At 43.0% G+C, this 12456-nt stretch overlaps 1 protein-coding gene across 9 annotated transcripts in view; it reads right to left on the reverse strand.

Moving 5' to 3' along the window:
• The window catches only part of ARID1B (AT-rich interaction domain 1B), a 446720-nt gene that overhangs the window by 393402 nt on the left and 40862 nt on the right, over positions 1-12456 (reverse strand). For all 9 annotated transcript variants that reach the window (XM_053904333.1, XM_053904331.1, XM_053904329.1 and 6 more), the window contains exon 2: positions 1385-1579. In XM_053904333.1, coding sequence (XP_053760308.1) covers positions 1385-1579 — 195 coding nt within the window. The remainder of the gene's footprint in view (positions 1-1384; positions 1580-12456) is intronic.

Genomic DNA, 12456 nt, shown 5'->3' on the forward strand with positions numbered 1-12456 from the left:
GTTGAAAAAAATTAACAGAGCAATTAAGTGTGCAAGTGACGGAGAGAATTCCGGGCAGCCAATTTAATAAAGGACAGTAAGAACTAGTGACAGTAACAAAGGCTGTTTAAGGAACCAACAGCTAGGACTCAAAGGCTGAGCTACTTCTAAACTGCCCTCTAACCACTGTAAAATAAAAATATCATCGAAGGAGGGGCAAAGATGAAAAGGAAAAACAATATTCAGTCTATAAAGGAAAAGGCTCCCATGCAACTTAACGGACACAGCTCTGGAGTATCCACTTGACAGAGAGCAGAAGTCTGAGCCAATTTTTTCCCCCACAGATCATTTTTGGTTAAACACAGGGAAGGATCTGCAGAGAGGAAGTGTATGAAACCCTGGAAGAGGCTACTGGCAACACTGTGGAGTCACCTACCTGGAGGCGGTAAAATGCACACGGGTCCGCCCAATGCACCCCCCACTCCGTCCCCGATTAAAGACACGGTGTGGGAATTCAGTAAAACGCACATGGATCCTCCTAATGCACCCCCCCACCCCAACGCCCCCCCCCCCCCCCCGCCCCATTAAAGACACGGTGTGGGAATTTATAAATAAGGCTCTCTGGGGTTTCTAGTAATTAAACACCCTAACGAGTCTGAATTTAGTCTTTTCCTAATATCATGCTTCCTCAGGCCAACATTACAAGGATACACTCTCAGTATCCAAGAGACTATAGGTTTACTACTGCTGGAAAGTAGATGGGTATTTAAGGTAACTCCAACTATTTGATTCTAGAGAAAAATACTGAGTCGATAAAACGAAGGAAGTCTTTTTTGTTTTAAGTAAAAACATAAAACCCATCAAAGGCTAAGAAAACAGATATATACCAAATCCTCTTATATGAAATTCATATGTTATTGAATAAATGCAAAATAACTTTTTGGGAGAATCCAAAACTTTTCTCAAAGATGATGCCATTTTCATGGTTATTTATTCTTTAAGTTAAAATGTCACCTTTAAAAATCTATTCACAGTTCAGAATCTGCCAGTCTGCCATCAGAAATGTTAGAAAGCCAAGTTCACGACAGGGGGTAGATCTATATAATTTGCTGCAAAATGATGACACTGCCTATCTTTCCAATACAGCCAGTAACACAGTAACAGCCCTCTACCAAACAGATGTTCTGTCCACTTTGTTCTAAGCAGCTCACTTTTCCTTCTTGAAAAGAAAAAAAAAAGGAAACTGCACCCATGATTACTTGAAGAAACGATGATAATTAAAAGAGAGCAGAAAATCAGTGAAATGCCCCCTAACTCTCTCAGTACCAATCTTAGGTAGTCGGTAAAAGACAAAGACAAGAGGATCACCCATTTGGAGAGGGGTGGGGTAAAAACCAGCACAAACCTGCTGCTGTGGGTACTGCATTCCTCCCATGGCCCCTGGGGTCCGACCCTGGATGCTGATTGGATAGCGCTGTGGCCCTGGGGGACCATAGGAGCCTCCGGGGTAAGGGCTGCTCTGCTGAGGCTGAGAATGAGGGTTACTGCCCATCCCATATAACTGCGGCCTCTTCATCACCATAGGATCCATTGGGCTGCCCTGTGAAGAAAGAAACAGACACAGATTTAAGTCATGATTTACTACAAAGGCAGAAACTGTTACACTCACATATATGTTAAAAACACAACTATCCTTACTTTTGAAAATATTAAAAACATACAATACACACAAGTATCATATCATTATGTTGTATATAACACCTGAGATGAATATGCTCTAGGTCAATTATTGCATTAAAAAAAAAGTAATAATAACCTGGCAAATAAAAACCCAGAAGAACATTTAAGAAAAATACCTAGATGGCTACACGACATTTATTTTTTTTTTTGTTTACTTTTAGGGAGATTTTAACAATTAAGAGGGATCCGGTGTAAACCAGAGAAGGAAAGAGTCTGCAGAAAGAAAACATTTGCATCTAAAATCCTGCTGTACATATAGGAATGAGCATGATCAGTTAATCTCACCCAGCTCCTCTTAGCTTTAAGTATACTGAGTGGTTCGCAAGGCTTTCTGACTTCAAAGTATTCTTAGAACAACGACTTTGTTTTGGACCTGAATCTGGAACTCCTGATCAAACATTAATGCATCTGAGTGCTCATGAGAAAGTGAAAGGGTAGATTTTAGATAATACAGAATGTCTAGGGTAAAAAGTTTCAAAGACTACTAGTGTGCATGAATAGGCTCCCAGACTATGAGTCACAAGCCACCTTCCCTATGTCAGTATCTTAACCAAACATAACTAGTTCAAAACTAGACTCTTAAGTTTTATTTTTGGTTTAGTGAGTCAGCCCATGAGCCTCAGGGCCAAGGCCATTCAGCAGAGCCAGAACTAGAGCCTCAGCTGGGGCTTTCTTGCCCTGGGTGCTTCAAAGGAGCAATGCAGTGGTGGGGGAAGTCCCTCCCCAAGGGGCTAAAAAGGCCTGCAGCATTCATCCAACGATCCTTCTCGCCTGCCGGCCGGCCGGCCTTCCTTCCTTCCTTCCTTCCTTCCTTCCTTCCTTCTTTCCAAAACCATATATTGATTCCTACTGCATGCCAGACTCTGTAATATATATGAAAACTCTCCAGAAGGCTCAAAGATTAGCAGAATAAATGAATGAAGAAGTGCCAGGCTCAAGGTGGGGAGGGACAGGGCGTAGAGTGCCGTAAGGCAGAAGCCGCAGCAGAAACCACAGGCTCAACGGAGCCGAGCTTCCTGGTGTGGACAAGGAAACATAAGCAGTTCAGATCCAGATGAAGCAGGAATTTGCAAAGAAGCTGAAGCAGGCGGAAGCCAGTACGAGGGTGAGCCTTACAAGTCAGCTTCGGACTGCATCCGGGGGATGAACCACCGGGTGCTTTCAACAGAGAGAACGATAATCGGCTCCAGCTTTCGGAAGGACTGCTCTCAGGCAGCTGGCTGGAACCAGGGTGGGCTGCCGCAGCGGGCAGGCGAGCTGAGGTCTTAAACTGGTAGCAGTGGTGGGAGAAAGCGAGCCCGGATTCCAGTGACAGGATGGGGATGCGGCACCACTTGGAGACTGAGTGAGTGACGGGAGAAGACAGGAGTCCAGGGTGGCTTAATAGATGGTAAGACACCAACTGAGAAGGAACGTGTGGCGGCACAGGCAGATCAACCGTCTCCCCCATGCCAGAGGGAGCCTTCAGTATGCTACGTACGAAATCTGAGCTTCCTACAGGAAATCCAGTGGAAAACATCCAGAAGGAAGGGACACAATACATTTGTAGCTTGGGGAGTAAGGGCTGAGCTACAATAACAAACGGGGGAAAGTCAGCATATAGAGGATATATGCTCCTGGAAAGGCGGTGATTTTTCTGTTTTACTCACCACTGTATCTCCAGGATGTAAGTCAAACAGTGCACCTGGCACACAGCAAAATGTTCAGTGACTACTGGATGAGTTAATCAACAGGAAGCATATCATATAAAACCTCAAGAACTTTATCTAGGAAGAGTAGATGAACAAAAGAGCAATGCATAGAGGACAAAACTCTAGAGAATATCACCATTTAAGGGAAAGAAGGAGCCCACAAAGAAGCCAAAAGAACAGTCGGAAAATACAGGCTCTAGAGTATGGTGTCATGGAAAAGAAGGGAGTCGTGCCTCGAAACACGACAGGCATGCCAAATGCAGCCTAGGTGTCCAACAGGTGAGGGCAAAACCCTGCTCTGTACCCGACGACTAGAAGGTAACTGCCGAGTCTGGCCAGGGCAGCCTCATCACAGAGGTGAGGGCAGTAACCAAAAGACAAGGAACTAAGCCAGGAATGGGAGGTGAGAGAGGTGAGCCGGGAGCACAGACCCAAAACCCAAGCTGGGGAAGCTCTGTGACAGCCGGTCTTCCCTCCCACCCGCACCCCAGCTGAAGGCCGCAAGCAATCTTTCCCCTCCTTCCTGCACGTCTGCTGTGTGCAGCGGGCCAGGCCCCGGAGAAAATGAACACGCATCAGGGGCTGTCCTGGGGAAATGAGCGATCCACTGAAGCAGACGGGCTGAACAGGGACTGCAATGCCCCCAGTGGACACCCTAAGTGGACCGTGCAGCGGACCCTCAGCGGGTCTGTGATGGGCTGTCACAAAGCCTTCCTGTAGGGAAGCTCAGGTCTGAGGGATTCGTAGGAATCTGCCAGGAACTGATCTCACCTGAACGAAAACGTGGGGAGGCCAAACAGTTCGGCTCGAAATTCACAATTTCATGGGCTTGTAAGTGTGTTACTCTCACCCGTCAAGGAAATTTTGTACTTACGATGACAGAAGTTTCTCAAACAATACACTGATGTTACACCACCTGTGCTGACTTCACAATTCAACACACAAACATGTATGTTGACACACTGTAACAAAACTAAAATCGAGCATTGAGAATTAAGTTTTCCCAGAATCATATAAATTAAAATGGGTGCCTAAAAAAAGCAAAATGTAATTCTTTCCCACACTTTCTTTGAAAAGATAAAATAAAACTTTCTATGGAAGTGTGAAAATCAAGGCTGAGCTGGTGATTTCAGAATCCGCACAGTGAATGAATGGCCAACAGAGAGGCTGAGTAAATCAGATTTCAGGCTAAATTTCTAATACGGGGCCCTGAGGCAGCCCTATCTCCACATTCAATCTGGATTAGCCAGGGCAGAGGAAAGGTCTACTTATTTCACTTTAAATAGTGCACGATCCAAACTGGCTTAATTAAAGCAGAAATTTAAAATGGAAAAATGATTGGAATGTCTATATTTTAATGCTACAGATAACAGTGCAGGAAATTCATCTTATCAGTGACTAAAACTGTTTCGTAATATCTATCTCATCACTGCCATAAACTCTCACAGTCCTGCTTAAAATTCAGTTAATTTGCACCCATGTCAAAAATGTTAGCTTAACCCTGAGATTTCTGAAAATCTAAAGCATGAAATACACACATTATCTGTACCTCTCAAAATGCATCTAATACCTTTCAGTGAGACTTCAGATATGAAAACAGATACTTATACAGTGCAAATTATTTAATTTTAACCTTCTCGCCTTATGGCCTTGTGTTAAGTACACATCCACACCCCAAATTCATCCTGCTGCATATTCTTGCTATTTTTAACATTAAATAAATAACGGGATATTTCAACCCCTGCTTTTTACTACTATCTCCTTAAAGAAACCAAAGACCAAATCAAATCTAAGTCTTTTCCAAAAAAACATAAAGGCCAGGTCACTTCTCATATTCAGTTCTAACCCAAAACAATTTTACATTTTTATCATCTACACTTGAGATGATCTATTCCTGAGTATCAGTATTTTCATTTCTCATATAAGACATTTGCTGTATCAGAGACATCGTCCACATTTAAAAAGTCCTCAAATACTTTTCTAAATATGTTACTCCAAACGGGTTTTCCCTCTCAGATACCATTCCACAACTGCCGATTCCTGAACTTCGGTTCTGTAAATTAAGACAAGAGCTTTGAAGCCTATGGTAAGTACTGCCCACTTTCAAAGAGCTCAACACAACTAGTGTAGGTTTGTAACTCAACGTCTCATGCGATTTTGTTTCTTGATAAGACTTTCTCATAACCCCTCCTTTGTTCAAATAAGTTTTTGTAAATATACGTATGTATGAGTTATTTACCATACATGCACGCACGTGCACACACACTCTCCTAAATCTTCTGGGAAGCCGTCACATCCTACGTCACATCCTACCTACATCCTCCAAAATCCTCAGAAGGTTCTCCATTCCTAGGACGACCACACAAGAGTACAGTGTATATTTTTTAAATATGTATTTGATATAAATTCTAGACAATCCAGGTGGCACGGTTAGGCTGTATTCTAGGTTACAGAGGTTTGCAGAGGCCGGCCTGAGAATCCAACTACCCTTTTAAAGATTACCCAAGTTAAAGAACAACTCACTTCTATACCTTTGGTGTACTTTAGGTACACTTGGTGCTTTTTACACTTACTCCTTCATTACCCGCCTTCCAGAGTACACGTACATATGTACTTACAATAAAGACATCTATGTAATTTATTTACTACTGGATATCCAGTTAAGGAGATGCTTTATTAGTAGTTTCTTTCTGAATATAATATTTCACAAATTGAAGAAAGGCACTGCCAAAGCCACCGAAAGAACTCTCCGCATTTTTCTGATCTCCAATTGTATCTATGTATCTGGATTAAGTAACCGCTTAGAGAAAGAAACTCTTCCCATTTCAACCATTATCTGGGAAAATGTTCTAAATTACCAGCAACTTAAGAAAACTTCGAAGTAACATTCCATTACCTATAAAATGAAACCCAATTTGAGTAAATGAGTGTTTGTATTGGTAGGTTTTGTACCCACTAACAGGTTTCTTACCACTACTCTTTCTGAGAGATCATATGACAATAAGCTTTAACCAAAAGCTTTCAACACTGTGTCTTGCTCCAACTCTAATACTCTCTCTCAAGTGGGGCGGGGTGCCACTTATCCAAATCCGTCCCAGCGACAAGATTCCTCATACTGACGGGACACGGCACGGTCCAGGGAAGGGAGGGTGGGCTTAGCTGCCGAGCAGACCCTCACCCTTATCCCCCCCCAATTACCACCACTGTAGAACCCTGAATATATATGTTGCTTATTTCTTGGTCTTCTACTCACTAAATGGAAGAAATAAAACCGACCTCACAATAAATGTGAAAGTCAAATCAGTAAGACCAGTAACAGTTCTCAGAACCACTTACACCCACTGTCCGAAGAAGAAAACTCGAGCGACGATCCTAGGATGTGGGAACGAGCCACAACAAACGAGCACCGTGGAACAGAGACACGGAAAAGGACATATGAAACAATGTCAAGTGTTTAAGAGCGATGTGCATGAATTACAGCCATGTGAAAACTCGGCTGATAAGGATCAGAGCCAGCCACAGTGACCTGTAACTCGTGGCTGTCATATCATGAAGCAATCTATGTTTACTTTTCGGCGATAACGTCTAAATATAAGCCTAAAATGCTTTTTTTTCCCCCAGGCGTGCTGCAAACATGACTATGGTTTGCTACAGGGCGGGGGTGGGTGGGAGACACAGCTGATCCGCATTCGCCCTCCCCCGGCCCGGCACCCACACTCCCACTCACAGCACTCACCAGCAGGGAACGGCCGCTGGTCCTCCTTCGGGGGCTGCCCCTGCTCTCCTCTCTGTGTAGCCCCAGGCTCACTCAAGTCCCGGTTCAAGGACAGCAGAGCGTCCCCCTTCACCACACCCCAGAAACACTGTCTATGGGACGGACCCCGAAATCTCTCCTACGCCGCTGGTAACAGACTTCTGAGTTGCCTCGTGTTGTTATGGAACTCGTGTACGAGTTTTTCATTTCTCAGGTGTTCCTTCTTACCTCCCAAGTAGTCTAGAATGGCAATGCCCATGCTCCGCAGCTCTGTATGTGTGTCTCACTTAGCACACCGCACAAACGACCTAGATTGTGCTGACTCAGGAACTCCACGGAATGAAGGCTGATGGCATAAAGTAAAACGTTCTCGAAAATAAAGTGTAACAAACTCCCTGGCCAATTTCTACCTTGATTCTGTCTGTACACATAAGCAGAAGACATGTAAGAAGCCAATGATGATATACAGTGCAACATTCTTGGTCAAGCTCTTCTAATGGCATTAACATCAGTTTAAATCAAACACAGAGGCGCCAGGCACTAAAGACTTTCCTTCATCTCATAAACGTACCTATTTATGTACATATTCCTCCTCAGGCCAGAAAACCCCAAGACCCTCAGTTTCCACTGCCACCACCACCACAGAATCCCACCGCCCAGAAAACTCTCCATCCCAGACGACATCATGGGGGCCGGGAGTTGTGGGGACCTGCCCGGGGCTGCGGAACTCGTGCAGAGCCGAGACCAGGAGAGAAGCGTCCTGACTCAGGCCCACAGTCCCCTCCTCTGCAGCATGCATCCACATAGGCCATGAGACTGAAGCAGGGAAAAATGCACCCAGCATCTAATACCATTGTGCTTTTACTTATACTAATAATGACAAGACGGTAACGTGTATGAGGACCTGAACCAAAACCCTGGAACTTCGAATCTGAGTATCGACACATTTGGAAGTTCTCCTTGTCGATACAGGAATGTTTGCTACGTTCTACGATGGTAAGGGAAGGACCAAGAAGTGGAATTCTAAGACATTAGTCATGGCAGAAAAGGCTGTTGTGGGGTGCCTGGTTGGCTCCGGCGGTTAGGCATCTAATTTGATTTTGGCTCAGGTCATGATCCCATGGTTCAAGGGTTCAAGTCCCGCATCAGGCTCTGTGCTGACAGTGTGGAACCTGCTTGGGATTCTCTCTCTCCCTCCCTCTCTGCCCCTCTCCTGCTCACTCGTTCTATCTCCCTGTCTCTCTCAAAATAAGTAAATAGATTTAAAAAAGAAAAACAAGAGGCTGTTTTGTTGTTGGCTCCAAGAACCATGGTGCCCTCTAACCACGATGCCATCTGCAATGTGGGAAGAGGGGCAGGGACGCACCAAAATATTCATATACGGACTTGGAGAGACAACCACGGTGAGTATTTTTGGTTTGAGTTTCCTTCAGGCAAGTTACATAGAACATACATATGTGTGGAACCACAGAGTGAAACTTGAAAGAAGAGAGAAGGTAAGGGGATGAAGGGAAAAAACTGTAAAAATAGGACTGTAGGAAATTTTTATGTGTGCAGTTTTTATCTGAAAGAAACATGTTTTGATGTGTAATTTTAAATAAAGAAGTTTGTCACATATACATTATCATTACACAGGACAGGAGCAGAAGACACAATATTTTTTCCTAATTATATTCTACATTTAAAATACCACTGGATTTTCACTTTCCAGAATTAAGATTAGCCATAAAATATTAATATGCTGTTACATATATATAAATTAACTCCATAAACTACCAATAAAAAGTAACATTCAAAAAAAAGTACCATGCAGAAGAAGCTGAATCTTAACTCTGGGATACTTTAAAAAATGCATCTATGATGTATGTCTATCCCAAATACAGTCTATAATGTCAGAGGTCAATGAAATATCCTCGAAAAACCTATCCAAAGATCCTCCTGACCTCCATTATCAAATAATGACCAACATCTACCATGCACTTCCAAAGTACTTTAATACACGTTCACTTGATCACAATTCTTAAGATACTCTGGATAAAGGATTCAGCAATGAAACAAAGCATCTGAGAACAGAAAAGAACCTCATTGGTTCATAGGTGATGTATGTATGAACCCCCTAAGTGTCTACAACCATGAATGTTATTAATTCCTTTCTTCTCTATAACAAAAATCTGTTCCTTGTGATTTACATCCATTGGTTTTACTTAGATCCTTTTGCAGAAATTTGAAGACAGCTATATCTATTTCCTTTTTCTGAGCAAAATATGCCAAACCTTGGTCCCCTTAATACAAAAGGGACTTGCTCCTTTTTCCCAGAGCCTATCCTGGTACTAATGTGGGCTTGATCTCTGTGCTTGTTTGGTGGCCCCATCACACCTTTTTTTTTTTTTTTTAATTTTTTTTAAATTTTTTTGAGAGACGGGGGGTGGGGGCAGGGGGGAGGGACAGAAAGAGATAGGGAGAGAGAGAATCTTAAGCAGGCTCCAATTCCAGCATGGAACCCAACTTGGGGCTCGATCTCATGAATGCGAGATCGTGACCTGATCAAAATCAAGAGTCCGATGTTTAACCGACTGAGCCACCCAGGGGGCTCCCCCATCACACTCATGATCCATCCCATCAGATGTAATGAAACCTCACTTCTCCCCTCTTCTATTATAACGTTGGTTAGTTGACTCTAGTGGTACAAGTTTGTCTGTATCTCTGCTTATTTTCATTTTGCTTATTTCTGGTCACCATTCCAGCCTGACGTCTAACATATTAACTGTATTTCCTATCTTGACATCAACCACCAATTAAATCAGCATGCCATTTCCATGTCTTTGCCACTGTCACTGACAAAATTATTGAAGAGGTCAAGGAAGCAGACAGAGCCTTCAGCTAACCACCAGTGCCATTTTTAAAGACTGACATAAAGCCAGGCATCAGCATTCTTGGAGGAAGGTCCTCATTATAAACCTTAGGAAAATCCTTTGCACTGATGCACAGAACTCTGCTGATTCACTTACAGTGCTTACTATGCAAGCACAAACACCTGCCTTGAGTGACCACCTCTTCCCTGCTTCAAATCCCTCCATCTTTTTCATATAAAATAAACAGTCCATGGTTTAAAAAAAAAAAAAAAAACACTTAGAATTCTAGACAAAAAAGGTATAAGGGAATGGCAGGGAGTTTAGAGTCCGACAGGCCTGGTGTGTGAGTCCTACCTATACAACTGACTAGCTGTGTAACTTAGGTTCCCGTCTAACAGTAGGTCATGTTCACCTCTTGTGTTGCTGGGGGATTAAATGAAGTACCACAGGATTTATCACATAGCAATAGCTTCCAAAATCTTCTTTCTTTTCCTCTTAACAAATTAGCAAATGGAAGTCAGAGTGAAATCACTCCGTAATTTACTTATTTTCTTGTCTCCCAGCACACTGTTAATTAAAGGGAAAAATTTTGTTTTATTCATCTTTGTATACCTAGCACTGAGCACAATGCCTGGCATAGTTAACATGTGTTGGACAGAAGAAGCAATGACTTTCTCAACACCACATCGCCAGTTAAATAGGACTCTAACTGGAACGAAGGCTTCTTGACGGTCAACAGTACAAGAGGTAAAGAATCAAGCATCATTGCACACAAAGCTTCACTTTTCACAAGTTCAGATAAAGCCACAGCTTCCATTACTTCCTCATGTCTGTGTCCCCCAAACGTGTCTCCCTTGGCTGATTCCCTGAGCCCCAGAGCTCTATACCCAACTGCCACCCAACATTCCTGCCCGGGTGCCTAGTACCCTCCCCACCCGTTTCTGATCTCAGGGAAAGACTCTCCCCATTCAGATGTACTGGTTAGGATCCCAGGACGCATCCTGACTCCTTCCTGTCCCACCACAGACATCCCTCACCAAGTCCCACCCCAGCTGGACCCATCACTGCTGCCAAAGGGAATCGCCCCCTCCGACCAGACTGGCCTCCACGGGGCTCTAAAAAACCACCTACTTTCCCACCACTGGGCCTTCGACTGTGCTGTCCCCTCCACGTAGGAGCTCTATGCTCCTGGAGAACTCGGCCCTACTGTCCTGTCCTCAGACAAACCCTCCCTGAACACCAGAGTGAGGCAGGACTCCCCTCAGAAAACACTGTGCTTTTCCTTCATGGCCCTCAGGAAAGCCTGCAAGAACATCTATTTGAGTGACTATTTGATACATGTCTGTCTCCCCAGCTAGACTGTCCCACGGGAACAGGAATGATGAAGTGAGAAGAAAAATATTAAACCCATTTAGAGCTATCATCTAGATTCCACAGAATCAAGTCCAGAAAATAAGACTGCTTTCGTTCCCCACTTTGGGGCAGATTTTTATAACCTGGGAAAACCTATTATTTGCCTAATCCCCCAAGCTCAGCAACTTCTTAAGTCAATTCAGTGAGTAAATTACTGTCTGCACCATACTTTTAAATTTAATTTAGCAAATGTAATAATTGTATGAACCCAAGTATGTATGTATATGTGTGTGTATAAATATATATGTGTATATATACATACATACACACACACACATATATATGTATTTTTTATTTCAAAATTAGATTAGATCTAAAGGGAATATCAAAATAGTAACGGTATATATTTCTATTTTCCTGCAGATTTGTTATTCTCAGTGCCCAAAAAAAAAAACTGTACAGCTATTACCATGGCTTTGACAATTTCTAAAATTTACATCTCTAAGTAGGCACTATCATTCATATTCATTGTGTCACAACTGACAACTTAGTAGCAGGCTTATTTAAGAAAGAAAAATCATATAGTATATTTCCCATATAAATACAGATTTAAATCAAGAAAGGAAGCTTTTGTAAGAGTATGTTAAATTTTGACTTCATCACTTTTAGCTGTGTAATGCTGAAGAAAGTCACACTTCACCTCTCTGCATCTCAGTTAACACATCTAAACACCAAGAACACTGCCACTCTCACTGTAGAGTTACAGAACTGGAGATCCTATAGTTAAGTCCTTGGCACAAAACAGGCTTTTAATAGGGATAGATTTTATGATCATCATTATTAGGTGGAAGTGTAACGTCAGAATAATCACCAAGAGGCACGGATACCCTCCACCCCTCCACTAATGTGCAGGCGAGAGAAACGCTGCTAATCAATCCTAGTATTCATTCTCCCGAAGTCCAGTAAGCCTCAGAATCTTCCACCCTGCACAGCTGCAGGGAGCCACTACCAATTATCAGATTCTGCAAACAAGCAGAAACTAACATGCTGTGTCTACCACAACGGGAAAAGCATAACGTTTGACATT

The sequence above is a fragment of the Panthera pardus genome, unplaced genomic scaffold (genome assembly GCF_024362965.1).
Source record: "Panthera pardus isolate Hobbes unplaced genomic scaffold, ASM2436296v1 HiC_scaffold_17, whole genome shotgun sequence".
Classification (NCBI taxonomy): Eukaryota; Metazoa; Chordata; class Mammalia; order Carnivora; family Felidae; genus Panthera; species Panthera pardus.